A 27,732-nucleotide genomic window follows, 5' to 3' on the forward strand; every position below is an offset into this window, starting at 1 on the left:
GGCTCATTTCCCACTGGTAAAATATTATAACTTTATATGTCTGCTGAATGTGCAATAAAATTTTGATCCACTTTCAAGGATATAAATAGTTAGGTTGCATGTATATTTTTAGGGTCTCAGATGAAATCAAGCACAATGTAACTAAATTGCAGCCACAAAGTGGCATGCAAGATGTACCCCACAGGGCAGCTTGCACAAGGGTAGCCCAGCAAGCTGGACACAACTGTGAAGCATGAATGGTGGCCTAACTGAAGCCTGAAGATCCTTTTTGTTTTCTGCCTGAAACTGCAAAAAACAGGATGGGAATATCAAGAACCTGACACAGAAGCTTTAAGAATATATCACTGAATTCTGGAATATATCACTGAATTCTGACAAAGCTTCTTGCTCATCTGGGCTTAAGACAGAGAAGAGAATGTGTGCGAACAAACCTACTGTAAAAAGGTAAAATTTATTTAGTTATTGCTATCTGCCACCTTTCCTCCAAGGAGCTCAAGGTGGAGTGATATAGTTCTCTCCTCCCCATTATATCCTCACAACAGCTTTGTGACATGGGTTAAGCTAAGAGTGAGTGAGTGAGGTCATGGCTGAGTGGGGATTTGAACCCTGGTCTCCCAAATCCTAGTCTAATGCTCTAACCGCTACACCACACTGGCTCTCATGAATTTAATGGCCCCAGCCACTGCTACCTTTGGCCCTGCTCATCCCTGGCCCCTCAAAGCTTCCCCAGAACAGAATGCAGCCCTCAGGCTGTAGGCAGTGCTGAAATACTGAATGATCTCAATTGATATGACAGCTTTCTGTGTTCCTGTGCTAGCATAAGACATACTTTAATATTTTGGGGTCGGCAGTCAATAGGATCAGTTGGGGCTAAAAGCGGGTGAAGGTGTATGTAAGTTCCTGATCTATGATCCGCTACCCCTTGTGGTAAACCACATGATCAAGCAAAGCACGCTAAGAGAATCCAGATGCAAAGTGAAAGCCATCTGTCTCATCTGCTTGCAGTGGGAACTTTTGGAAGGAAGAAAGCTTGCTGGCATCAGTGCACCATACTCAGAAGGAGTATTCTGAAAAGCAAAAATGCCTCTCATTCCAATAAGCCTGAGAAAGGGTTACTGCAAGCTGAAACTCAGTGCTGGGGAAGTTTCACCAACTCTTTTCTTGAACAAGCAAAACAATTGGGGGTAGAGCAGGGCAGTAGGAAAGCCCTGCCACTGCTTCTCCACTCTAAATGGCTCCCCCACCACACACTGTAGGTTTCCATATGCATAGTGGTAAAGCAGTGGAGGCTAGTCCATTGGGGCAAGTGGGACACTGCCTTCCCAACTCAGGGTGTCCTCAGCCAGGCCCCACCTGCCCACCTCATTCTTCACAACGAGTTTAGCGAGTAGCAATGTCCATCAGTTTCCTCTTTCTCCTCAATCTTGACATTGCCATTCTAGAATGCAGTAGGAAAGTTTGTTGGCTCCACCTATCATTGGCTTGATATTCATGAACCCTTTGCTCTGACCCCCTACTGTTGGCCTCCTTGCTTTCTGCCCCACCTATTCCAATGAGCTGCCACTGTGTATGTGACAAGAAAGAACTGTAAGGGGCTCAAAATGCAGGGGTGGAATGAGAAGTGAAACCTTTCTGCAGCATGGAAAGCTGACCTACGATTGTTGGGTGGGGTGGACAGAAGCAGGAAGTTAGGAGGAAGAGGAATGGAATTGTAAAAGGTAAAGGTAAAGGGACCCCTGACCATTAGGTCCAGTCGTGGCCAACTCTGGGGTTGCGGTGCTCATCTCGCTTTATTGGCTGTGGGAGCCGGCGTACAGCTTCTGGGTCATGTGGCCAGCAGGACTAAGCCGCTTCTTGCAAACCAGAGCAGCACACGGAAACGCCGTTTACCTTCCCGCCGGAGCGGTACCTATTTATCTACTTGCACTTTGATGTGCTTTCGAACTGCTAGGTTGGCAGGAGCTGGGACTGAGCAATGGGAGCTCACCCCGTCGCGGGGATTCGAACCGCCGACCTTCTGATTGGCAAGCCCTAGGCTCTGTGGTTTAACCCACAGCGCCACCCACGTCTCTAATGGAATTGGAAGGGACCACAAACGCCATTTGGTCCAACCCCCTGCAATGCAAGAATCGTTTGCCCAAGTTGGGGCTTGAAGCCACCACCCTGAGATTACTGTAAGAGTCTTAGGCTCTACCAACTGAGCTATCCACACATGAATGACAACAAGTAGGTGTGGGGAACTTTGGCCCTCCAGATGTTTCTGAACTGCAACTCTCATCATCTATTGCTTGCTGGGGCTGATAGGAGTTATATTTGAAGGGTCAATGGCTCCCCACACCTTGCAAAGAGCAGAACTGGCTGGCTGGAACCCTGAACAGTAGCACTCTTTCACACTGCAACATTTTGTTCCACGTCCTACTTGGAGACTCATATTTCTAAGCCAAGAAATGGAAAACTGGGCAGCATAACTGTTGATTTTTAAAAGGCATTAACATCACTTGTGGAACTTCTACTTGCAAAATCAGGCAAAATCAATTTGGGCCAGCAAGTAGCCATAAGTTGTTTGGGGTGCAAGAGTCCCCATATTGCAAAATACCTCCTGTTTTAAAAAGATGAGTGGTTCCAATGGGAGCTTTCCTGTCAATGCAACCGGGGTGTGTGTCCTACTTTACAGTGGACAGTCCTCTCTTTGGAGGAGTCTTTTATTTGAAAGCATGTCAGGCCCAATCCCAGTTGAGAGATAAAGAACAATAAGAGAGCAGAATTTGAGCATGAAAGTTGTCCGCCCATAGTTATCACCCAGAAAACACACTAGGTCACTGTCTGAGGTGTATTGCGTTTTGGTTTTAAATTGCAGAAAGCTTTCTAAATGCATGCCTATACATATAAATCAATACATTAATGTCTGTTTCCCTGTTGCCTCCTTTTTGGGGTGTGTGGGTTGATGCATTTTTCCTTTTATAGTGATGCACATGCAGCCACCCTAATGCAAACAGCTGGCATGGGAGGGCTGCTTGCAACTGGTACTGAGGCAAAGGAAAAATAGTCCTATTCCACCAGGGTCCCAATCCAGATGCAACACTCTCATTCTCTCTCACACACACAAAACACCTTCTATTTACTTCTAAAATTTATATTCTTCTTAACTATAGGACTAGTGTGACACCTAGTTTAGCACATCAATAGCGAGGATAGTTGCATGCTGGGGATATACACACAAACAGCGCTCTAGATGAAACATAGCCTTGGAAGAAACTGGATGCCCCAGAAAGCTGCCCATTTCAAAGAAGGGCTTATGTCTTTCCCCTCCCCCTTCCAAAATGGTTTTAAAATTCAGCCCTCAACTTTCACCAAAAAGAGGGGGAAAAATCTGTCTCTAATTTCAAACTCAAATAAGCACCCAGCATGGTGGCCTTTGTTTTGTTTTCTTCTCCCCAACTCCTCCCTGGCATTGCATAACAAAAGTGTCTAAATTCACACCATCTGGCCGATAAAGACCTAGGCTCACTGGCCGCCTGGCTCAGCTGATTATGTCTGCTGCTGTCTAGTCTGGGCCTTGTGGCGAAAGTCACAGCTGTGGGTCTCGCTTGCGCTCAATGCAACTCTGTTATTAGCCAGCTGTAGGCCCCGAGACTACTTCTGTTCACATTATAATACCTTTTCACCCCCCTGAGCATCAAGGGCACTGGGGCTTTCTGGCAACAGCAAAACAAAACAGTTTTCCTCTTAGTGAATAGTTGGCAAGACTGGGGAGTGGGGAGGCAGAATTATTCCAGGAGGGGAAATGCCTTATTTTTATCCATCATATGAGCAAAGATTTTGCATACGTTTGTATTCAGCTAAGAGGATCGATGGCTTCTGTGTCTAACTTCTCCCATCGGAACTATCTTCTGTAGAAGTTTCATTTAAATCGATGAAGCTTCACAGAGCACACTTTAAAGATTTTAAGGTGTCAACACCAACAGCTTGACTCCACCCTCCAAGTACTAAACAAGTACACTAATTATTGTGAAACAGAGATTTCCCCTTCTTCTACCAGTGACACATCATTGCATCTGCATAAATATTTAGACAACATCCCTGCTAAGCTCGCATCTGTCACTCGGAGAAAGATGTAGGGGATGCTGGATACACTTGTCTGCATTTGAGCTGAATAGTCGTGCAGTTCCATATGACAAACCAGAAAGATGTTTATCTTCTGACTGAGGCTGAAAAGCAAGGCCTGTCACTCAAAGACAATGGGCATCCACTTGAACGGCAAGGCTAGTACAGTACATTAAATTTTGATATACTGTTACTAATGCAGGCTAAACTAGGAGCTTTAAAAATTGATGCTGCTTCTTAAGCAGCTCACAGTGAGATCTGATTATTGGGCTTAAAATAAAAGTGTCAAAATTAACTAAGCTTCAATAGGTTATATCAAACCTTATTCCACGTGAAATACATCCTTATGCTCATTTTGTTGTTTTCTTTTTTAAAAAATCCAATTTATAAAAGTTATGTCTACATAAAGACTTCTGCTCAAATTACCCGATTAAGGTTTTTATAGAGAGCTCTTGATTTGGTTCACTAATCCACGCATTACATTGAAAGGACATCAGAGAATTCTCATTCTTCCTCAGCAAACATGTTAACAAATAATTATTTTATAACCAGAGAACCTTTTTTGCCATCACAATTAATGCAAAGCATTTGGTGTATAAGCCAAGGCATAAGAGCCCAAGAGTTCTGCCTGCATATTCATGTAATATATGAGCAGTGATATGGCAATGTGGGGAACACACTAGCCTCCATTTGTGATATGTTATAGCCCTTGCGAGAAGAATCTATACAATGTCAGATCACCCCCTTTTTCTTACGTAATCATGCTTATGTTAAAGCATTTCACAGGAAATGCTTTCCTATTTGTAAAACTTCTTTTGAAGTCCAAAAGTAAAGTACACACTGAACATCTCATTCCCAACTGAGGACCAGAATACAGTGTTATTCTCTGATAAGGAAAAAGATTTCACACAGAAAGATGCTATGTTTACCCGCACAGTCACACAAATTAAGCATGAGTTTTGTCTCACAAAATGGAACACTGTGCTTGAGACAATCAACAATTAATTATAACGTCATATTAATGTCAAGTTGTACTCTGTCACTAAATTTTGTATAAAATTACCTCCCCCTCCCATATTTGTGATGACCAAGCATATTTAGCTAATGAAACTTGGCTTACTTTTACTTGGTATGACCTAGCAAAAGTTAATTGCCTTTAAATCCAATTTATTTCAGTAGAAGGGATTTAAACACATGCTTAACTCTTCCCTTAAAATCAATGTGAGTTAAATGTGCTCCATTGTGGCTGGATTGTGTCAACTGTATTTAGCACATATAAAGTTGATGCACTTTGGGTTGTACTCAATGTAGCACTAAAGTGAACATTTTGTCAGTGCGAGGATTTCTCCTTGCACAAAGGAACATTCTCGTACTGCTATCCTAAGAATTTTATGTGCACTGGTCATGCTCAGATATTAATACCATGCCATGAACACAATCCTGGCACAGTTTTAAACCTCAAAACCAAAGTTAGGAAATACTTTCATTAGGATCAACCAAAGTGGCACCAGACTGTGGCAAGCTTTTAAAGTTTCCAAAGTCTTTGCCAAGCAAGATAGTACACAATGTGGTGTGTGTGTGTGTGTGTGTGTGTGTGTGTGTGTGTGTGTGTGAGAGAGAGAGAGAGAGAGAGAGAGAGAGAGAGAGAGAAGACAAGAACAATTACACCTGTCTTCTGCTTGGAGGATTTTAGATTGTAAACTTCTTTCAGTTAAGATCCGCCCTTCTGTACTTTGTAAAACATTTATCAATGGCATAAGACTGCCAAAAATACAACCTTCATATTCAGACTTGCTTACAGCCACATGGTCTGATAAAGAACACAGAGACTTAGAGACGTAAGTGTCAGACCATTTGCCTATGTATCTCTAAACCACCTACTGTTTACTGACTAACTGGCTTTCCAGGGTTTTAGACAGGGGACCTCCCTAACCCTACCTAGAGATGCCAGGAACTGAACCTGGGATTTTCTGCTTGCAAAGTAATGTTCCACCACTGAGCTATGGCACTTTCCAAAATAAACATGCTTGTGCATGTCCATAATGAAAAATATTTGAAGACCAACATGGAGAAAACGCATGCAACAATTCCTATTGTTTTCACGCATACAAAGCCACTGGTATCCTTTTGGATGCATTTTTTCCACAATTTCACTGATATACCAGCTTTCTGATTATGAAGAACATGAACACAACTTTCAACAGAATTCATGTGATTTGGGGGGGGGGGGCTTAAATAGAAAGAAAAAACATGTCAGCATTTGAAATAACATATACGTATTGAGATCAATTGTGATCTCTTTAGAATCTAGAGAAAAATTGTAAGGGCCCTCTTTAATTTTAATTTTTGCACAACACCTAGCAGTTTTAAGTACTAGAGAAAACACATATGGTCAAGCACTGCTAGACTAAAAAAAACCTGAAACCCTTGGACAATGGAGTCAGACTAAGATCAAGATTGGTCTCATGTTTCTCAGCTGAAGAAAATACCATCTACCAACTTCACTCTAAGAATATGCATTTTTACTCAGAAGTTTCATTGGGATGTATCCAGCTAAGTTCCACTTGGAATAAACTGACTTAATTTGATGAACCCAAGTTAGCTAGGTCCATCAATTACATCAGGTCTTCTCTGAGCAAGACTAACACTGGGTACAGCCATTGTACTTTTACTAACAGGGAAGTGTGCATAGGATTGCAGCTTTAACTTAAAGATCACTGCCAATTTGCACTGTCATGTGCCAACTAGGACTTTCACCCAGTTAAAGAAATCATATGCTGCCATCTTAAATGCACATAGTATGGAATAAGCCCCAATGAACACAGTGAGTTTAATGTCCAAGTATGTACAAATAAGATTGTGCTATGTGTCAATTCATCATATTTGCTGTATTAAAGCTGCATACATTTGCATATGAATAAACAAACTCATGCTTGAAGAAGAAATTGATTTTAGATCACGAAAATACCTGTGTTACAATGTAAACCTGCTTAGAAGATGCAATCTCCCTACCCCACCCAAGTGTGTAGCAGAAGGATGGAATGTTTCTTCTGATATGGTGCCTCCAACCCTCAGATTTCATTAAGTAATTGTATTGCAAAAATTTTATTAAAAAATTAAATACCTACTACCCAGTTAATCTGCTGGCGTGCGCACGTACACACACACACACCAGAAGATTGTCAATTTAATTTAATCAAAGCTAATTGATGAATTGGTTAAAAGTTGCAGCAAAAATGAAAAGGGCGACTAGAAAGCAGTTTAAAAGTTACCAGATAGGTAAGATATACATACTCATTTGTCTGTAAGTGTGCATCCAGGAATATCCACACTTTTAATGCATGAAGTGGGGCATGCTAACCATGGGCATAGCCAAGGGGGCAGGAGGCAGTTGCCCCCCCCTAGATCAAGTAAACAGTAGAAATACTTAACTACCTGACCAATCACATTGGTCCTGCCCCCCCCCCCAAGTCCTGCCCACCATAAAAATCCTGGTTACGTCCGTGATGCTAACCTATACACAGGAGCAAGGGGCAAGGGAGGGGGAAGCCCAGGAAGAACATTTCAGTCCAATCCTAAATGTAAGTCCCATTGAGCTCAATGGGGCTTAGTCCCAGGTAAGTGGGTATAGGGTTGCAACCTTTAGGGGCTGAATTCAGTGTTCTCTGCTTGCTAACAAAAGGGCAAGTTTTAATGTGGTATAACAGAGGAATCCAGTGCAACAGCAGCACTAGCAGAAGCATGTCACACCACAGATTGCACAATCCATCGTGCAACTAAGTTACTAGCAACCTGCTTATGCATTTACTTGTGCAACAACGTTCCGCTGGCATGAACCATTTCACCAGCAGAACCAATATACCACTAAATGTCATTAACACAGCACTACATTGGAAACAGCCCACTGTGTGTGTGTGTGTACACCCATGCAGAACTTTGCAGTGGTAATCTGACAGATTTTCCAGGAAAAATAACAAAAAGTGTCAACTAAAGGAATCTATCGATCGAATTTTCCACTCAGCAAGCCTGAAACTGGTTGTGTCTAATAGATGCACAGCTGGATGCTAAAGCACACTTCCACAACTTTCCTACGTAAGTTTATTTCCATAGAGTCCACAGCACAGTCCATGGATGCTGAATGGTAAAGAACACGTTTTCATGGAAAAGATTCTACATTCAGATCCCACTATCTTCAGATAAGGCTGAGTGGGTTGGAGCTGGAGAACCTGCCTGAAGCCCAGGAAGAGGGAACCTGAGGTCTCCCAGGTGGACTACAGCTCCTATCATCCCATCAGCCCCAGCCAGCAGGGCCAAGAAGTCGGGGTGATAGGAGCTGTTGTTCTATAGCAACTGGAGGATCACAGGTTAAAAAATTATTTTGGACTTTTATGATCAGGATCTTTCTACAAATAATGCAAACTTTTCACCCCTTTCATTGTGCAAATCGCACATCGCACCAATGAAAAGGGGTTGCTTTATTTTAATACATTGATATTCTGCCTTTCTTCCATTATAGAGTTTAAAGTAGAATACATGGGGTTCAGGGGTTCTGTCACTGAGCAGACCCAGACCTGCTTAGCTTCTGCAAGGTGGCTGCAGACACATAAATAACGGAAGCTGTCTTACCTGCACATAACTTCATGGGTGAGTAAAACTCTGCACATTTCTGGATTCTTGTTTTGTCCTTCATAGGCGATAGGCTATAGAAATGTGAACAAGCATTGAGAGATGGGAATTAGCAGTAGTAGTAGCAGCAGCAGCATGTATTATTAGTAGTATTATGTTAATTGATTTTTTAAAAAGAAAGGGAGAAAAGCAGGTCTGATTATTGAAAGTATTATTAATTTTTTTCACATAGCAGGCAATCTATGCATTTAAAAAATCTCACTAGAAATAGTTTGGATATGAGAAACACCAACACTTGATTAGAATGCTACAGACATAGCTTTGATTAGGAAGAAATTCAAGTAGGTAGGGAAATTAAAGGGCAGGAGACAGACAATTTGCTTGATCTTACCTGTTTTGTGACTGAGTCAATGAGCCGAACGAAGAGATCTTGTTCAGTTCTGACACCTACAGGGAACATCGAAGAACATGATAGAATAAAAATAAGACAATTCCAAAGGATCAGTTCCCCAAGTCATTAAATCAGGCATGGGGAATGATGGCGGCCTACAATGCCCAGCATCCCTGGCCATTGGCCATGCTAGCAAATGAGAGTTCAAGTCCCCAACAACATCTGGAGGGCCACCAATTCCCCACTCCTGCTCTAAAGTCATTCCTGCTCCATCCTCACTTGATCCCTCTTCTGATCCAAACAGATCCAGATCGATATATTCATTGGTGCTGAGTTGAAAATTGCTCTTACATTTTCCTCCACCCCCTGGCCATTCCCTTTCTATTAATGAGAAATGAAATTGCATTTGAAAATTATCCAAGGGGAGAGAAAATTTCAGTGACATTCTAATGAGTGGAATGCCTACTTCCCTTTTTAAGTGTCCAAGGTGTGTTTGCATTGTTAAAACCGTGTTTAGGGAAGACAATCTTACTCGGCTACGAGTGATCGCCGAAGAAGAAGAAGAAGCAGAAGCAAGAGTACTGTATCTTTTCTTTCACACTACAAATCATCTCACCAGTGGTCTATACCCTGTAGCTTTCCTATGCTTCAATTAAAGGCCAGAGCAAGAAATCATGTGGCAACTCCTCCCATGAGCCTGCAAGTCTGCAAACTGCTGGGGGTGTGGGGAAGGTTTAGTGGAAAGGAATATATGTGAAGGTTGCCATATTTCAAACAAATTTGCAAAACAAAAAAAACTGAAGTTTTGGAGCTATTTTTAAGGAAAATCACTCCGAACAACACTGCCAACATGGGTTGCCATACGTCCAGATTTTCCCAGATATTTTAGAGATTTCTGCCCAGACACCACTTCCAACTGCAGTATTCTGCATATGTTTGGGAAATTCCAGACGTATGGGTGTGCCACCTCTGGCCACCTCACAACAATAAGGTAACATAAAAATGCTGACCCAACCAAAATTTGAACGTTCCCTGAAAATGAGGCAAAAAATAAAAAATGGAAGCCATTTTTGCAAAGGAAGAAAACTTTCAAGAAACTGAAGGTACAGGACTAGTGTTCATTCTCTTCTCTCTTATCTAGTAAAGCTGCCGAAATGAGTGGTGTGGCGGGGGCTGCTGGTGCCCAGGAACAGGCAAGTGTTGCACACACACACACACACACGTACACACCAGTGGACTGGGCGACCTACGCTGTGAACGGAGTGGTGGCCTAACATGAACATTTCTTTGCAACCTCAAAAGGAGTTAATTAAACAGCTTATCACACTTATTCACAACACCAGCCCAATGTACTTTTTGCAACGGCCAGTCTTTTAAAGAATTGTGGAGTTGGAAGGGACCCCCGAGGGTCATCTACTCCACCCCCTGCTATGGAGGAATTCTCAACACGCAGTCCCCCACCCAATTTGAAACCATACCAGATCCTGCTTAATTTTACAAATGTGCTAGCCATTTTATTTCACTATCTATTGAGAGCCAGTGTGGTCTAGTGGCTGGAGTGCTGGACACTCCCCCACCTCGGCCATGAAGAATTCTGGGGATTTGTTTTGGTGAAGGAAGCTTCAAAACTGGATTGAAATAGACACTAGTCTCAAGGAGCACGTGCATCTCTATTTCGCCCTGCTGCTACTCCAGATTAAACAGGCTTCAGTAGTTTAAAAAAAGAAATGAAATGAAATGAGACCTACCAAACCTATTTACTGGAGGTGATTTTTTTTTCAATTTTTTAACAAATGAATTAAAAGAAGCAGTTTCCCATTGAATACGTGCATCGGGTTTTGGTCCCTTGTTGCCTTTTCTGGTCATATGAGTTTGTGAGGTTTTTGAAACCATTACCGACCTGTCAATCGTATTTACCTGTGGCAGAACTGGGACCAGCATCCATACCAGGGTCAGTTATTTCTCTTTCGGACTGACTTCAACATGGAGGTGGGGGTAAAATTTCTGATTTTAGCTTTAATCGAGACATTATCCCTTTAGAACACGAGCTTCCCAAATACTCTGATCGCTCTTTCTGAACCCCAGAGGGAGGAGACTCACCGTTACTGTAAAGAAGCTGCAGTTTGTAGTGGGTCCCGTTATTGGTTTTTTCGTTGCCTTGTTCCTGCCGAGAAGGGAAAGAGAGAACTGATTCAAACAGGGTTGCCGGCGCAATATCCCATTTATTTTTATTCAGGAACAAGTCCCACGTAGTTCAAGTAAGTGTGCATAGGGGTCAGGTCTGGGTTAGCAGGAAAGTGTTTTACTGGCGCAAATGAGCCTTTTCTTGAGCTGGTCGAGCTGATCCGTGGTTTACTCGCAAGTCAGTCCCGTTGTCCTTCCAAGTAAGAGTGCCCAAGATTTGCCCCCCACTCCACCCCACTCCACCCCTTCTCCTTAAGTGCTACAGAAAAAGAGAATTTGATGCGGAGGACTTTTGCACTCCGGAGAGCTGCTCGGACATTTCCGACTTGCCTTGACCCGGGACGGAATTTTTGCCTCTAAAATCTGACGCCGATAGCCTGTGTAGTTTAGTTTCGCTAAAATAAGTGTGTTTGTGTGTTTTAAACCGCGACTGATGGAGACGTGATGTTGCCTCCTGGACCGGCGATCCGGGATGATGGGGCTTTGGAGACAGAAATTTCAGCCGAGGGTTCATTTCAGTCTTTCCAGCACTTGACCTGGAAATTCCCCGGAAAAAGACGGGAGGGGGAGAAGGGCCCAGAGAGAAGTGCTGGGAAGGAAGGGGGGAGGAGGACTTAACATCTTATTTTAAAATTACGTCAGCAGTCACCTACTGGACCAGAGAAGATCCCATCGGTTAATAATATGCAGTATAACTCGACAAACAAAACGCAGGGCGCTAGTTTTAAACGTATATGCCCAGTAGCCGCGGGGACCATCAGCTTCGCCAAAGTTAAGGACTTCTTAGTCCTGTTAGGAATCGCGCAAAGAGTGCAGTTCTTAAGCAAGCTTACGAGAGAGTAAACCCAACGGCGCACTTTTGAACGAACAAGGTTAGGCGCCTGCTGCAGAAGTGCTTAACTCTGGCGGAATCGCGGGTCGCTTTGCAGGAAGGCTTCCAAGACTTGCAGGAAGCCAAACTGACAAGCCTCTGAGCCCAGATGAAACCAGCCAGCAAGGCCAGCTCAGAGGAAGTTCTCTTGAGCTGGTAGCAATGAACGGGAGCTGCACTTGCGGGGCTCAGGTGTATTTCGATCGGCGCTTTGTGCAGGAGAACCTCCTGGCAGTGGGTTGCGCCTTTTTAACTCCAGGGAGAAACTGATAAATCAATCCTTGCCAAGAAGATTCAGTTCCTAGAAATTAGCAGGAGCTGCTTTTGCTGCTGATTTTTAAAGGGCAATCCGAGGGTGCTTGAGCTGAGTGCTATTTCATAAGCCCCAATTCTAGCGATCGTTTTCTTAGAAGTCGGTAGCATCTCAGCTTGATTTATCTCTTTAAAAAATTGCGCTAACACTAAGGGGCGAGACACAAGTTGGGTGACGTGGAGGGGGTTTTGGGATGGGATGGGGTGGGTCAGAGAGAGCCATCCGGCCTAATAAAAGCCTTACTTTGTCGTTTTCCACGAAGTCCACAAACGCCGTCCGCTCGATCTCCACGGGCTGCCCTTGCCGGTCGTAAAGCGCCAAGACGAAGTGGAAAAAATTTGACTTTCTCAAGTTGGAGGGCGGCTGCTTTTCGAAGTGGGCTCGCGACAAAGCCACGCCGCTGTGGAAGAAAGGAAAGGGGGGAAAGGAGGGAGAGAAGTGGAATGAATGAGCAAATGTGAACGGACGTAAAATAGGCGCCGTGGCTGAGCGCGATCCTAAGCCTGCGCCCGGTGGGCCTCCCAACGCAGCGCGCATCCGAGTTCAACGTTGGTTTGCAGTCCTCGATACACGCTTCCTAGGAGCAAGCCCCGCGGAATTCAGTGGGACTTCCTTCCAACAGTAAGCATGCACAGAATTGCCACTGAGAGTTCCCGAGTCAAACACGGATAGGATCCGGCCGTTACTTTCATTTCCGCATACTATACTCAGTCACACACGCAGAGCGAGCGAGAGAGAGACAAGTTTTGTGACACTTTAAAAACCAACAGGTTTCTTCGGCCAGAAAGCTAAAGTTCTTTTCATCAAATGCAAGAACTCTTTCCTCCTTCTCTTCTATTTCCAAATTATTTTATCCCGGTTGCTAACCGTTAATATGTGCCCGACAGAAAGAAAGCAAACACTGCAGGCGCCTGACGGATCGGGGACTCTAAGTTTCTGCCTCAAGAGATATTTGACAGGGCCTTTAAGGTGTCACAATGTGGTTGTTGTTATTTATTTATTTACTTTTGGTAGTGGGCATAGAGGGGACCGGGGGCGGGGAGCAGCACAGCGGAAAGAGCCCCAATAGACGATTCACCTGCAAGAAGCCGGCCTCAGATTCTAGCACGCTTGGCTTGAGGTGGCCCAACCAATATTCCGCTTCCCGCGCCTGGGAGGCAGAATATCTTCCACATTTTATCATTTTATTATATGTAAGACAAAATTCAAATAAATCAGAATTAAAATAAAGCAAGCTATTTTCCTTTTGCTAATCTTTAACGCTGCAACCAACCCCCCCCCAAAAAAAAACCACCTCAAAACAACTCTTGCACGGACCGGGCCGCCTCCCCCCTGTCTAACAGTAAGGCCGGCTCCGTCTGATGACTTTCATTCTCATCTTCTTCGCCAACATTTTCTATCATTAATTTGGGGAAAGCTGAAGGATAATGATCCTTGGGGTACTTGGGGGGGGGGGAGTTGTGGTGTTTGTGTTTTTAAAAGATATCCTGGTGATTTACCAGTACTAAACAGAAGCTCCGGAGCTGGAGGTCAGAGAAGAACCGGGAAATCTCCGAATCCGTTTCGTTTCTTGGGTGCCAGCAGCCTTCAAACATACGCAAATCCGTTCATTTCTCCCTCTCAACAGCTTGGTCTTGTTAGGAAGCAAGGTCCATTGAGAAATAGCCCAGGGCAAAAGAGCTGGGTCTAAGCATTCCCAACCACCAAAGGTCCCCGTTCGCTTTAGACCCGATCCAGCTCGCCAACCCACGGCGCCTGAAGCTCAGTGGACTACTTTCAAGTTGCTGGTCCCGGGAGGAGGTGAGGAAAGGGTCTGTCTTGTTAAACAGCAGCGAAGCGACTTCTGTGCGCTTCCCGTTAAGAACCCAATTCGGATCAATGGATGGTGATCAATGCGAGAGGGTTCCCCTCCCCTTCTATATGGCTGCCCCGTTTCGAAACGCGTCGCTTAGGGGCGGTGCGGCGGGAGGAGGACAGCGTAGCGCTGAACCGGGAAAGTTCATCGATTTCGGAGAAACTGCGAAAGGAAGTGCTCGCTTAAGCCCGGGGCGTCGATAGTGTCAATGGCACGATTTGCAATTTCCTAATTGCCAATGCAATCCGGCGCAGGGTCATTCGGAAATTTAGTCCTGGAGGCTTGCAAGCCAGGTAAGCGCTTTGCTCTCTAAAACTGCCCTCTTGGCAGCCCCGATCCTCTCAACGAATTTAGTGAAAAGCAAGTCGCAAAGCTTTCAGCGGACTCTGAACTCTTTCAGGGAGAGTCGCGCGGCGAAGGGCGGGTGGCGGGGAGAGCAGCAAGTGGATTGTATCTGAGACAAGGCGCATACCTGTCGCCTTCACAACCTCCCCGCTTTCGGAGGAGGGACCGCTGAACAGGACCAAACTTCCAAGACAAGGCAGGCCCATCCAGCTGGCTTCAAAGTCAAGGCGTTTAGGATTGGTGGCTCACTGACCAGTGAACAAGCGAAGATAAATACTGCCGGGCCCTGCGCGTGTTCAGCAGATGTAGGCTAGGCGCCTTCACTGGAATAGATTCTTACTTGATCCAATCCGCTTCTTCGCTTACATTTAAGTTCCTCGGAGTTAAGTTTGCATAGGATCGTATATTTGACTCCCCCTCCTCCCTCCAAATCCCTTTCTTCTTGCACGGATTTTATGCATATCTTCCAGAGTAAACCCTACCGCTTTAAATAGCCCCCGCTGCCGTTGTTAACTGTGCAAAACAATAGGAGTTGAGCGCTGACTTTTGACTACGGCCTGCTGCCTGCTTCGCTCTCCCGCCCTGTTTTATGAAGGTTTACTCTAAATCTCACGGATCCCACTGGGACTTCCTCCCATGTTAACTTCGCAATCCTAGACATGCCTGCTCAGAAGTAAGTCCCATTGGTTTAATGGGATTCGCTCACAGGTAAATGTATTGCAGTCTGAGGGTGCAGGCAGTCTTACCGGTTCATGATTACCTCTTCCAGGCCCGTTTACGTTGGGGAGAAGCCCCATTAGATTCCGTGGGGCTTATTTCCCAGTAAATATGCAAAAGGTCGGGTCTGAAGAAGGGTCAACGCTACAGCGTTTTAAAAACATAATTCTGATAATTCCCACTAAAAGCAAAAGGATTTATTTCCAGGAAAAAATGCTCAGGCAACACCCTTTGACCTAGGAAGTTTGTTCAGGATTGGGGCAGCCTGTTTATTCATTGGCAGGAAATGGCGGGACACAACTTTCCAAGCATGTACTGAAGACCAAGAATTAATTTTGGCTTACCCCGCTTTAAATCCCCGAATTAACCCCGGATTGCTCTATCGCAAGGCTGAGGAAAATGGGGAGACGCGACTGTTTGAAGATCCAAAAATCCTACTTTATTTTCTAGGAAAGTCTAATTGCCTAACCTCACTTCCTCGAATAAATCCCAGAAAGTTTAATGGGACTTCTTGCTAATTTAAACATGCGTCTAAGAGCATTGGAAAGGCATTTAAAATTCTATTTCCCTTTTTAAAAAAACACCTTTCCATTGAATTTAGTTAACTCCGTCTGGACAAGAAGAGTTTTATTTCCTCATTTCATTACGGCAGAGTTTTATTTCCTCAACGGAGTTTGAAAAGTTTGGGGCGGTTGTTTGTTTTTGCGCCTCCAGGTGGGAAGACCTGTTAGAACAATCAGAGGGGGGAAACCTCCCCCAGCGAAAGCCGATCTTCACAGGAGGAGGGAGGCGACGGCCCTGGAGAGAAGATGGATGTTTATTTTCGCTCTCTTGCAGGGTAGACTTAATTCTCCCTGCCTTCCAGTTCAGCCCGGAAAATCCTGGCATCTGCCTAGGAACAGAAACTTTTCCTACTTCTAGAGCCCAGTACCGTTCTGACCCGTCTCCGGTTTTCTCCTCTGCAGATTCCAGATCTATTGGGAAATTGATTTAGGAAGGAAATCCACTTAGCAAAGCTGTGATCCTGCAGACTGGCGCTGATGCGCGTTAGGTAAAAGGTCCCGTCAAACTCGAGAGGCGGCCGCCCTGCGAAGAAGCGCGCGCGGGTTTGCCGCGTTAAAAAGTCTTCGGAACACACGCGCAAGTTCTACCTAGGTGGATCTAAACGGATCGGTGTCAGTGGAAGCTGCTCCCGGCAATCACCTTTTGCATGAGAGTCTTGTCAGGCCACGACTTCAACCTCACGAAAAATCCTCAATGCAACAAAAAAGTCTCGGCTTACTTCAAGCCTGAGCCTTCCTTGTCGGGCAGGTGTTGCTGGAACCGCTGGAACTTATTTGCAAGGACGTGTTTCCAGGATCGGCGCGCTGGTTTTCATTCTCTCCCGCTTTTCTTAGAAAGCAAACCTATCGCAAGGAGTTAGCAGCTGGTGGTGTCTCGGTTCCTAACGCCAAAAGCCGCCAGAAGGAGCCGCGGGGTTGATCTCTGTCTTTGGAGAGGAGTTTTAGACCTTCCTCGGGCTGCGATCCTCCTCCAGCCCTCTTTTCGAGAAGTCTCGGAGTTCAACGGAAATTACTTCTGTGTAAGCACCCGTTAGGTTTGGGCTAGGATATTTGCCTGGCGCAGCTGGCCGATTAAAGCGCGGCGGAGTCTGGGCGCAGATGGAGTTTGCTCCTGCGCTGGTGACTTTCCTTTTCAGAAACTGAGCTTTAAAGCTCCGGATTCTCTCGGCTTTAGTCAGCTTCCCTTCCTGAAGGCCGTGGCTTAAAGCCACGAAAGATCCGAGGCTCTTTTAAAGCCTGGGATCCATAGTGATCTCTCTCCTGTCACCCTTCCTCCACGTTTCCTTCTGTGGATCTTCTTTTCGGGTCAAGAGCATTTGGGACCGCTCGGTCTTAAAACCCATTTGTTACATGACTCGGAATTAAGTTGGTCGGCCTTGCACAGAGTGTGCGGGTTGCTAAGTGAGATCAATGGTCCGTTTTAGGACACAGATTTCTTTGAAACTCCCGTCGGTATATATGCATTGTTATTATTTAGCGGAGTTTACTTTCAGTAGAGCTTCAGCCGACTTCAGATCTTTACACCCCATCACAATTCCATTGTCGCTCCATTGACCGGAATGTCATTTCCTGCCTAGTTATATATTATATATTTATGGCGCCTCATCTTAAGCTTGCTTGCTCCAAAGTAAATCCCATCGACTTCAATTAGATTTACAGTGCAACCCTAACCATACCTACTCAGAAGTTAAGTACTAGTGAATTCAAAGAGGGTTTACTCTCGGGTAAATGGAGTTAGGATTGCACCCTTAAAAATGTGTGTTTAGGATCGCAGCCCCGCCCGCTTTAAATCCGCTTCACTTTGGCTCAACTACACTGTAGCTATCAGATTATTGTTAGCTTTTCCAGATTGGGTCATTAGATTTGCCTCCAACCCTGTCGCCCGCCCCCGACATTTTAAGGCTGCAATCCTGCCCCAAATTACTTCAGAGCAAGCCCCACTGAAATCTGCTTTTGAGTAGACATGGTTAAAATTGCGCTGTAAAGTGGGATGCATAGTGCCCCTCTCCCCCACCCCCGTAACATTTTAGCATCCGGGCTTTGAAGTGTGGCATAAATTTAAAAGGCGGTGTTGTTGTTTTTTACTTAAACTGAGTCATGCAGCTCCAGGCTGGGAGAACCTGGAGAAGATACTCTGCATTAACATCTGCAAGTTCCTCCATCCTTCAGGGGCTTATGCTGAAAGGTGATTTCAGACGAACCTCCTGAGTGTATGAACTGCGATGGCGACAGGGCAAGGTTTTGGGGGCAGAGGTCTAGGGGCCCCACTCCGCCGATTAAGCGTGGGGCTAGCTCACCTCACTGAAGTAAAGGAAGCAATGCACATTCTCACCTAAAGTTGGGGTGGTGCATAATGAGCGCCCTAAGTCCAGCAGCGCTATCTGAATTGGGGCCAGGGAAGATCAGAACGGTGGATTCACCGCCTGCATCATTGGTCCTCCTGTTGCTGGCGGAAAAGCATCCTGGCGGTGGCAGGATTGCAGCCTAAAATCACCTAACAGTATTTAAACTGCAGAAGAACAGAACAGCATCCCTATAAGTGTCTGCAAACATGTCCCATGGTGCCTGTTCCTTAAGCGGGGGGTGGCTAACAGCACGATCCTTGGGATGTAAGTAAGCCGCTAAAGTACTCGGAAGTAAAGCCCTGAAGCTCAATTCATCTTCCTTTCGGAGGAGCCGAAGACTTCCTTGGAACAAAGTCTCCAAAACTCAATGGCACTTGCTTTCCGGTAAGACATCGCTGGGATTTCACAGTTGAAGCGACTCCCACCCTCGCAAAAAAGGTATTACACTGATTCTGCCCCCACCAGGGGAAAGGCCGTAGCATTGGAGCATGCGGGATCTCCCCAGCTGGTCCTGGTTATCACGAGTGCATTAAAACGTAAATAAATAAACTGGAATCGCCGGGATCACAGCAAGAGCCTCCCGCGGTTCCCGAGTCACTGCGGATCGTTACCGGGTTATTTGGAGAGAACTACGAGGAGCAAAGGAAATAATCGTCGCGATCATCATCACTTATTTTTTCTTTTTCAAGACTCAGGGTTTGGTCCACTTACCTTTGAGCGGCGACGTTCGCGTCCACCACGCCGACATTCCTGACCCAGGACCGGACAGGATCCATCTCCGAGCCCAGCACCTTGTCTTTCAGGATGGGTCCTCTTCCTAAAGTATCTTGGATCCCAAACATTGGAAAAGTTTATTCCAAAACACAAACCAAAACAACGGTCCCCCCCCACCCCCGCAACGCGCGCTCCCCTTTCCGGACGAAGCTGAAACTTCAAAACAAGGAGACGCAGAAATCCCAAGAAGTTGGCCTGAGCGGGCTCCTTCCGTCTTTCAGGAGGACCTGGGCTGCTGCTGCTGCTGCTGCTGCTCTGACACTTTAAGAGGAGAAAGGGAAGAAAGGAGTGATGGCGCGAGTTTCCCGTCCCTCTCTCGCTTCTCGCAGATCGAAGTTGTTGCTGCTGCTGCGCTGATCAGCCCCTTCCGAGGCCGGCGATCATCTTCCGAAGAAGCCCCGCCGGAGAGGAGAAGGCGGGACAGCGCGGTCCTTGCTCAGCCTCAGGGATCACCTGCTCGGCGGAGACACCCGGCTCCCTAATCCACGAGGAAAAAGAGGAAGGGGAAGGAAAGTGGGCGGGGAGGGAGGAAAAAAAGAAAAGAAAAGCAGCCGGGGATCAATGGGGAAAGAAAAGGAGCTAAGGAGAGTCTGATGATTACAGCCTCTGAACCCGCCAAGCGCGGCTGGTTTTCGGTGCCCAGTTCCCCATGAATGGGTTACAGCGCCGGGAGAGAACGTCCTAGGGAAAGGGGCGGAGCGCGCTGCCAAATAAGGCGCCGCTATTTGCATAGTGTCGCCCCATTGGACGAGAAGGGGAGACTCGGTCTCCAAACTGATACACGCGGCAGCGGCGGCGGCGGCTGACAAGGAGCGGGGAATTAAAACAACAACAACTGGTGGGCGGGGCGCGGGAAGAGGGCAAGGCGCCTTTCCGAGGAAGGCGAGGAAGTTGCTTACCAAATACTTTGTATGCGGCTTGTTAACCTCTGGTTCTGGAAGAAGAGGACCGAGTCAGCTTCCTTCGCGGCCGCAAATGTTACTCTTCCTCCACCGAGCGCCGTCCCATTTTTCCCCCGTGTTCCATTTTATAGTGTAGTAGTAGTAATAAATAAATTAATTAATTAAGAATGTGTTGCTGTTGCTGTGTCATATATATCGTTTCACGCGTCTGGTGGGAAACAGGAAGGACTTTGAAGAGGGAAAGAGATCCCAGCAATGTGCTATCTGTGAGTAGGGATAGGACTCCCAGTCTGACACGCTTACTCGGTAGCAAGTCCCTTTGAAAGCAGCGGCTTATTTCTGAGTAGATATGCATAGGATGGGGCAGAAAAATACTTCTTTTAAATTCTCAGTTTGTTGGGGGGTGCTTGGGGTGGGGATGAAGAGGGGATCCAGCCATACATCTCGATCCATCTTCCAAACGTTTCACAGCTCGCGGGATCTGGATATAGGCACCCCCCGCTTCTTCACACACATCGGGCTCCCACTTCTCAGAAAAAACCCGAGGTTGGTTGTTGTTCTTTAGCCCTTTGCAGTCCGATCCTATGCATATGTACTCAGAAATAAGCCACAGCTTCCAGAAGGACTTACTCTCAAGTAAGCGTGCAGAGGATTGTACTCCTCTTGTCATATATGTCGTAGGTGTGTGTGTGTGTGTCCCCACACATGGAGACACAAAACTTCTTTGTAATGAATCATGCAAAACATACTGACCCAACGTTGCAGCCTCGCCATCCACCCACGCTCATTTTACTGGAAATAATAGCATCTCTATATAAATTAAGCTGGCTTGGTGTCATTTACCTCCCACCCACCCCCCTGTTCCTTTTGTACTGCGATCTGGGGTATAGATCTGCCCCTGAAATCTATATAACACCAACGCGAAAACAGATTTCAAGACAATGAATGCAAATCTGGACTCAGAGACCATCTGCCAGATGAGGGAATCAGATGTCCCCCAGTTAAAGCGACAGAGCCTAGGCTGCCTTGCCTCATTATGCACAGCTCCCCTCTTAAACTCCTCTCGCTCTTAAAGGTAACGTGGAACTCCGCTTTCAAACCAAATCCTAGGGTTAGCCTAGACTTTTAAAACTTACGTTTATATTTCTGTCGCAAGAGTGGTTTTTTAAATCAACCCTTTACAATACATAAAGGTTTACAATTCTTTTTAAGGAATAGACTTGGGAAGTATGTATTTGTGTGATAGGGTGTTTTTTTCTCAGGATTAGGAGGGGTTGGGAAAAGAAAGGGTGATTTCTAAATTATTCTGTCCATATTCATGACAGCTCTGGCGTTAGATGACCTAATAAATCTAAAGCCACCGCGGTGCACAAATACTTAACATTTACCTCCCTCTCTCCATCCACCAATGAATATTATCCTAGGAATTTAGATATCTCAATATAAGGCTTTGCTTCTATTTTTAAGGGAATTTCGAAAGGTTGTTATTGTTTTTTAAGCAAATTTTAAAATAAAATCCTAGCACAATTTGTCCTTTCTGTCATGCTAGAGACAACCCTGGGGGAAATCCCAGCGGGATTTTCTCCTGCGCAAAGTCGCCTGAATCAATGGGAGCAGGATGTGGCTGTTGCGCGGCTCTCTTGCTTTTCGTTGGAGCTTCCGCAGGAGAACTTCCCTGGCCTGTCGGGCAAGGAACAGGAAAAGTCTCCAAGCCGTTGGTCCTCTATAAATGTTCTTAAGCAATACCTTAAATCCCTGAAAGGATTTGCCTGCATTGAGCAGTCCTTACTTTCTAACGCAATGACACTAATTTCGTTTTCAACGCGGCGCGATCCTGTATCACGTTTGAATGGTACCCATCACATTTATTGCGCCCTAAAGCTGCACTGAAATGAATGGGGTTTTTGAGTAAATCGCACATGGGAGGATAACGCGCTCTCCGCCAACGGCCAACCCCGTGGATAACAAAGCCGTTTACTCCAACTCAGCAGGTCTACTCTGGAGGAAATGGAGGCCGGTGAGTAAATTACGGTGGCCTCCGTGGCTGCACTATTACCATCGCTTTTTCCGTGGATTTCAACGAAGCTACCTCTAGAATAAGCAGTTAAAGGGCTGCAACTTCCATCGCACGAAGACAGTTTTCAGCTTTATTTCCAAAATCTTGGCTCTCTGGTCAAGCACAAGAAGGGGTTAATGAAACATCACTGATACTCTCTGTGTACTGTGTCTGTGTACAAACACACACTTCCTCCCTAAATGGAACTGCAAACCGTACACACGCTTACCTAGGAGCAATTCCCAGTGAACTCAACCGGACTTACTTCTGAGTAGACATGCCTAGGATTGAGCTGTAAAGGATGCGATCCTAAAACTCATATACATTTAAAGCACATTTCACACGGCTTCTTCCAAAGAACTCTGAGAACTGTAGCTTGTGAAGGATGCTTGGAACTGTGGCTCTGTAGTGGGAACTACAGTTCCCCTGATACTTTTGGGGGGACCACGTGCTTTAAATGCCTGGCGTGGAGGTCAGTCAGACTTGCGGAGGGTCGTTCTACAAGCTTGTAGTCCTGTGCATGCTTCAAAGGAATCCGGTTGAACTCAGCGGGATTACTTCTGTGCTAACACGTTGAGGATTGCGAAAAGCGAAGTGACTGGCTTTGCTCACGCAGATTTGTGCCGGGGTGTAAACGTGCTCTCTTCCCGGGCAAGGGAAAACAGGAACAGACAGTGTCCTGTGTGTCCCGAAGCTCCTGGGGGATTCTGGCTTTTAGGGAAGGGGGAGAGAAGGTCAGGGGACGCGGTCAGGAACTGGGCTGCCTTCTCGCCTCTAACAGCTGCCACCAAAATTTCGCACTTCAGGGAAAACGAGCGAAGCCTGCCTGCCTGCCTCCCCATCTTTCTCCCCCATAGCCCCAACTCAAGGTGAACCTTCCCCGGGTCCAAGGCCAAGTTAAAGGCCCGCCGCGGATGCCGCGCAGCGCATTGGAAACTGCGCAAACTAATCCAAACCTGGGACTTCAGTGCGGACCGCTGAGGCAGGTTGAAGGCGCGTCAACGCCTTTCTCGAGCACACCCGAAAGTGGCGCAAAAGAGGAGCGGGAAGAGGAGCGTGACCCTCCTAGTTCATCTCTGGAAACCTTTCCCTTCATGGGTGTAGCTAGGATTTTTTGGGGGGGGGCAGGCTTTTGTTAGAGGGGCAGAACCCCAGATTTGTATTGATTTGTATTGATGGGGGCAGCTGCCCCCCTTGGCCACGCCCATGTTTCCCTCTCTTGCCTCAGTTTACCATCTCGCTCTTGTTGTTTTTAAAGCCTCAAGCCTTCCTTCTTCTGGGAGGATTTCAGAACCAGGTACCGGAACTGGGATGTTTTCATTGTAGCAAGTGCAACCTGGGCTTTGTACACATCATGAATTTAAGCAGACAGGCACGCAGCTCCACCGCCATCACTACACACACAGGCACACGACCTTGGTTTACTTATCAGAGCTACAGTTCCCAGCACCCTTAATAAACTACAGTTCCCAGCACCCTTTGTGGGGGGGGGGCAAGGGAGCAGAAGAAAGCTTTTTGATTTAAACGTTATCTGAGCCACCCAAAAGGTCCAACAAGTCAATTTCCGTGCAGTTAGTAGTAGTAGCAATAGGAATAGCAGCAGCCTATGCAGATTTAATTAGAGTGCTGTACTAGAACCTGGGAGACGAGGGTTCAAATCCTCTCTCAGCCGTGAATTCAGCATGCACTACCTCATAGGGTTGTTGTGCATATATGTAGGTCACGTTGAGTTCATTGGAGGAAATGTGGGGTATTATAAATTATAAATGTTAATAATAATAATGCTGATGGTGATGGTGATGATGATGGAAAGGAAGAAGACCATCCACTTTAGCATTATAATTGCTATTAATTCTATTGTCAAGGGAAACTGCCCCCTCCCACCAGAAGAAAACACCCCTTTGTTACATGTTCTAGGATACAGCTATTGCTTCTATGAAAAGAAAGCAAACGTCAGACAATCGCTTTGGCTTGGTAGGTTTGGCGATTCGGAAGTCTTTTTAAACCAGAGACGTATAAGCATGCCAGAAGCTCTGTGCTGGGTGAGATCAAGAGTCCTCTAACCCGGCATCCTGTTCCCTGCAAAGGCCAATCCGATGCTCTGGGGAATCCGGCAAGCAAAGCCCAGTCCTTCCCTCTCCGAAACTGATACTGACTCTGAAGCTGGAGGTCCCGTTTAGCCCTGGATAAAAGCGATGACAGACCTTTCCTCCTCCACGAATGGGAGGAATCCCCTTTCAAAGCCGTGTAAACCAAGGATCCTGTGGCGGAGGGTTCCACAAATTAACGACGCCGGAAGGGAGCGTTTCTTGCTCAGAGTTACCAGCAGCCGAAAGAGAAGAGCTTGCCGGCTGCCACTTCTTGGCCATGAACCCATCTCCCTACCCGCCACGTAATTCGGCTTAAGCAACCCACACCGACTCCACTTTATCTCCAAGTATTATTCCACTCCTGCGCGGCCTTTGGGGCGCTTTAAGGCGCCATCCTATCCAAACACAAGTCGTGCTGAGCTTGTGCATCGCCTCCCTTAGGAGTTGTTTCCTTAACGTTTTTTGGAGCAAAAGAAATCAGTAAATGATGTAGAAAGTTTCGTTTCGCTTTGTTTTTGGACTTCCGCAATTGCGAAGGCGCTGCGCGCGCCACACATCCGTACAGCTGGGCGACTCTTAGGAGTAAGCGCCTTGGGGGCGGGTTCCCAAGCGGGGCTCATTGTATACAATGCTAGTTTGACTCAGAGTAGACGCGCTGAAATGAATAGACAGGCTATCATGATGTCAGTGGGTCTGCTCTGAGCAGGATTTGAGGTGGTGCCCAACTAACGTCTACTCAGAGTAGACCTGCTGAACGGAACAGGCTTAAGTTAGTAAGGTCTATTGACTGCAAGGGGTCGAACTCTGAGTATGACTAGTGCTGCTTACAACCCTCCATTAGTTGAACTTCCTTCCCACTCTGAAAGCAACAGGACTTCAGTAAAGTCAGAACCAAGGATGCAGTAATAAATTCTTAAGGTCAGGGACAACAACAGCGAATTTTTGACCAATGCAAACGTTATGGTGTTGATACCAAGGCAACTTTTCTCTCGTTCCTCTCCTTAACATCCAGCCTGACTGATGAAGAACTCTGACTGGTGGATCTGAAAGCTTGCTCCCTCTTTTGTTACTCCCTCTTTTTGTTGGCCATAATAAGGGACTTTCGTATTTTTCAGATTAAAAATGGCAGCTTGACCCTTAGCCATGTGTGCTAATGGGACAAACCCCACTTTAGCTTATTTTAAAGATTTATCTCAGAGAAAACTTACTTCTTTGGCCTGCAGGAAACAGGTGAAGATGCCCCAGGATGTGACATCATCATCCCTGCTGTGAAATAAGTGCTGGTGCTTCTCCCAGCTTCACTGCATCACTGGTCATCATCATCACTAACATGTCCCCTCAATTTCAGTGGGATCTATGCTCAACTAACTTCAGCTACAACCAAGCAAAACATACCTGGGAGCAAGCCCCCAAGGAATTCTGTAGGATTTACTTCTGAGTAGACATGTTTAGGTGTACACTGCCAGTCTGGATCCAACCTCTAGTGGTTAGCTTTGCCAGTCGGTCTTTTCTAGGAAGATCTCTGGCCAAGGATGATAGATTTAATTTTACATTTTAAAGCTCCTTTGCTAGCGGAGGGGCTTCTGATGGTCCCAGATTGAATCCCCAGCATCTCCAGGGAGGGCTGGGAGAGACCTTGGACTGCCTCTGCCTGTCAGTGAGTAAATGGACCAATGGTCTGGCTCAATACATGTTCCTGTGTTCAGGTGTTGCCTCTTAGGGAATGAGGGCATCACACTTCACATCACCATATCCTTTCCTGGAATGATGTGCTCCTTCCTCCTGGAGCTCCAGGCTCCAGCCCACCCACATTTAGAGAAGCACAATTTTCATTATGATCCTTGTCTCTGAAATCATGTAGGCACCTAAGGATGAGATGCAACCTGATTCACAAACCACCTGTATCCGAGCCTTTTAATTAAATTGGGGAAACTGTCGCCTTCTGGTTCATTTAAGCCAGCTTACATTGACACCCAGCCCCCTTTGGTTGAAGCTGGCAGAAGAGTCACCAGGGACAGTCAGGTGACAAGAAGCATTTTTGGAAATACAAAGCGTTAGTTATACTCAGAATATACCCATTGAAACCAAAATACATGACTAATTTAGGGCCCAATAATCTCAGTAGGTTTACTCTGAGTAGAATTTAGTTGGATGCAATGCATTCACCCAGGAGTCAATCCCAGGGAACTCAACTGGGCTTACTTCCATAAGAAAAATCCTGCTGTATCTGATCAAAGACACATCTTCCTTTGCGGAAGCAGAGGGGGAGCTAGCTGCTCTGTGCACCCGGGGGTGGGGCTAGCCGCCTGGGGGGGCAGGGTGAGCATTCCAGGGGGGCAGCACAGTTATGTCACCCCCTCAGGGATGACACCTGGGGCGGATCATCCCCACCTCACCCTCTTCCTCTGCCAGTTTGTGGAAGAGTCATAGTTCAGTGGCAAAGTCCCCTGTCTGAAACCCTGCAGAGGTGTTTCCAGTGACGACAAGACTGTTATAGAGCACCATAATCTGTTAGTGAATGGTAAAAATTAATAAACTGTAGTATATAGATAATATTTGGGATATGAAGAGAAAATACAAGCTGCAGAACTGTGCCAGACAATAAATTCCTGGGTTAGGTAGCTAAGTGCAGCTACTTGCAAAGCCAGCTAAATACTGCTCAAAAAAGATAGTGGATGATGTTTTGGAGGATTTGGATGGGTCTCCATCTTTCAGTATTTTGTAAAGTTGATATATACACTGTAGCTGTTATTGTTGTAAGCTGCTTAGGCATTTGTCCAGAAAAATGGCAAAGAAAATCATTATTGTCATCATCATGAAGTCTTTTGCCACCTTGAGTATTTTTAAAGGCCTATTTGAAACAAAAAAAAAATGAGATATCTTTTCAGCCCAATTGGTGGTGATGTTTTGACTGCTGCTGCTTAAAAAAAGAATTCACCTTCATTTATAGCTCTGACTTCATATTTTATTATTAGTCTGCTTTATCATGGGCAGAGAAAAGTGGCACATGGGTAAATAATTAAAGAAATATGTGTGAACAATTGCATTCATTTTGGTTAATTTGTACACTGTTACAGGGTGGTCTGTAAATAGTATTAATCAGTGTATTAAAACATTTTAATGCTGATTTCCAACCCCATAAAGGGAGCCTTATATTACCTCAGGAACATAATAATAGGGCAACTCTATGGGGTGAGCTCCCGTTGCTCGGTCTCTGCTCCTGCCAACCTAGCAGTTCGAAAGCACGTCAAAGTGCAAGTAGATAAATAGGTACTGCTCTGGCGGGAAGGTAAATGGCATTTCCGTGCGCTGCTCTGGTTCGCCAGAAGTGGCTTAGTCATGCTGGCCACATGACCTGGAAGCTGTCTGCGGACAAACGCCGGCTCCCTCGGCCAGTAAAGCGAGATGAGCGCCGCAGCCCCAGAATCATCCACGACTGGACTTAACGGTCGGGGTCCCTATACCTTTATCTTTATGCATTTAAATCCAATTGGGTTCAGTGGAATTTACTGCACCTTAGTGGCCATGGAATTACAGCAGGGAATCTCAGGCCCCGGGGCCAAATCTGGTGCTTTAGCCCTCTCCCTCTAGCCCTC

At 46.0% G+C, this 27,732-nt stretch overlaps 1 protein-coding gene across 2 annotated transcripts in view; it reads right to left on the reverse strand.

Moving 5' to 3' along the window:
- Positions 1–19,757, reverse strand: part of EBF2 (EBF transcription factor 2) — a 252,915-nt gene extending 233,158 nt beyond the window's left edge. The window contains exons 1-5 of one of the 2 annotated variants that reach the window (XM_028708250.2): positions 19,026–19,757; positions 12,733–12,889; positions 11,222–11,285; positions 9,122–9,177; positions 8,731–8,804 (exon numbers count right to left, since the gene is read on the reverse strand). In XM_028708250.2, coding sequence (XP_028564083.1) covers positions 8,731–8,804; positions 9,122–9,177; positions 11,222–11,285; positions 12,733–12,889; positions 19,026–19,156 — 482 coding nt within the window. In that variant the 5' untranslated portion in view covers positions 19,157–19,757. The remainder of the gene's footprint in view (positions 1–8,730; positions 8,805–9,121; positions 9,178–11,221; positions 11,286–12,732; positions 12,890–19,025) is intronic. The other variant, XM_028708249.2, reaches the window with a different exon arrangement.
- Between the last annotated feature and the right edge of the window lie 7,975 nt (positions 19,758–27,732).

The sequence above is a fragment of the Podarcis muralis genome, chromosome 15 (assembly GCF_964188315.1).
Source record: "Podarcis muralis chromosome 15, rPodMur119.hap1.1, whole genome shotgun sequence".
NCBI classification, from domain to species: domain Eukaryota; kingdom Metazoa; phylum Chordata; class Lepidosauria; order Squamata; family Lacertidae; genus Podarcis; species Podarcis muralis.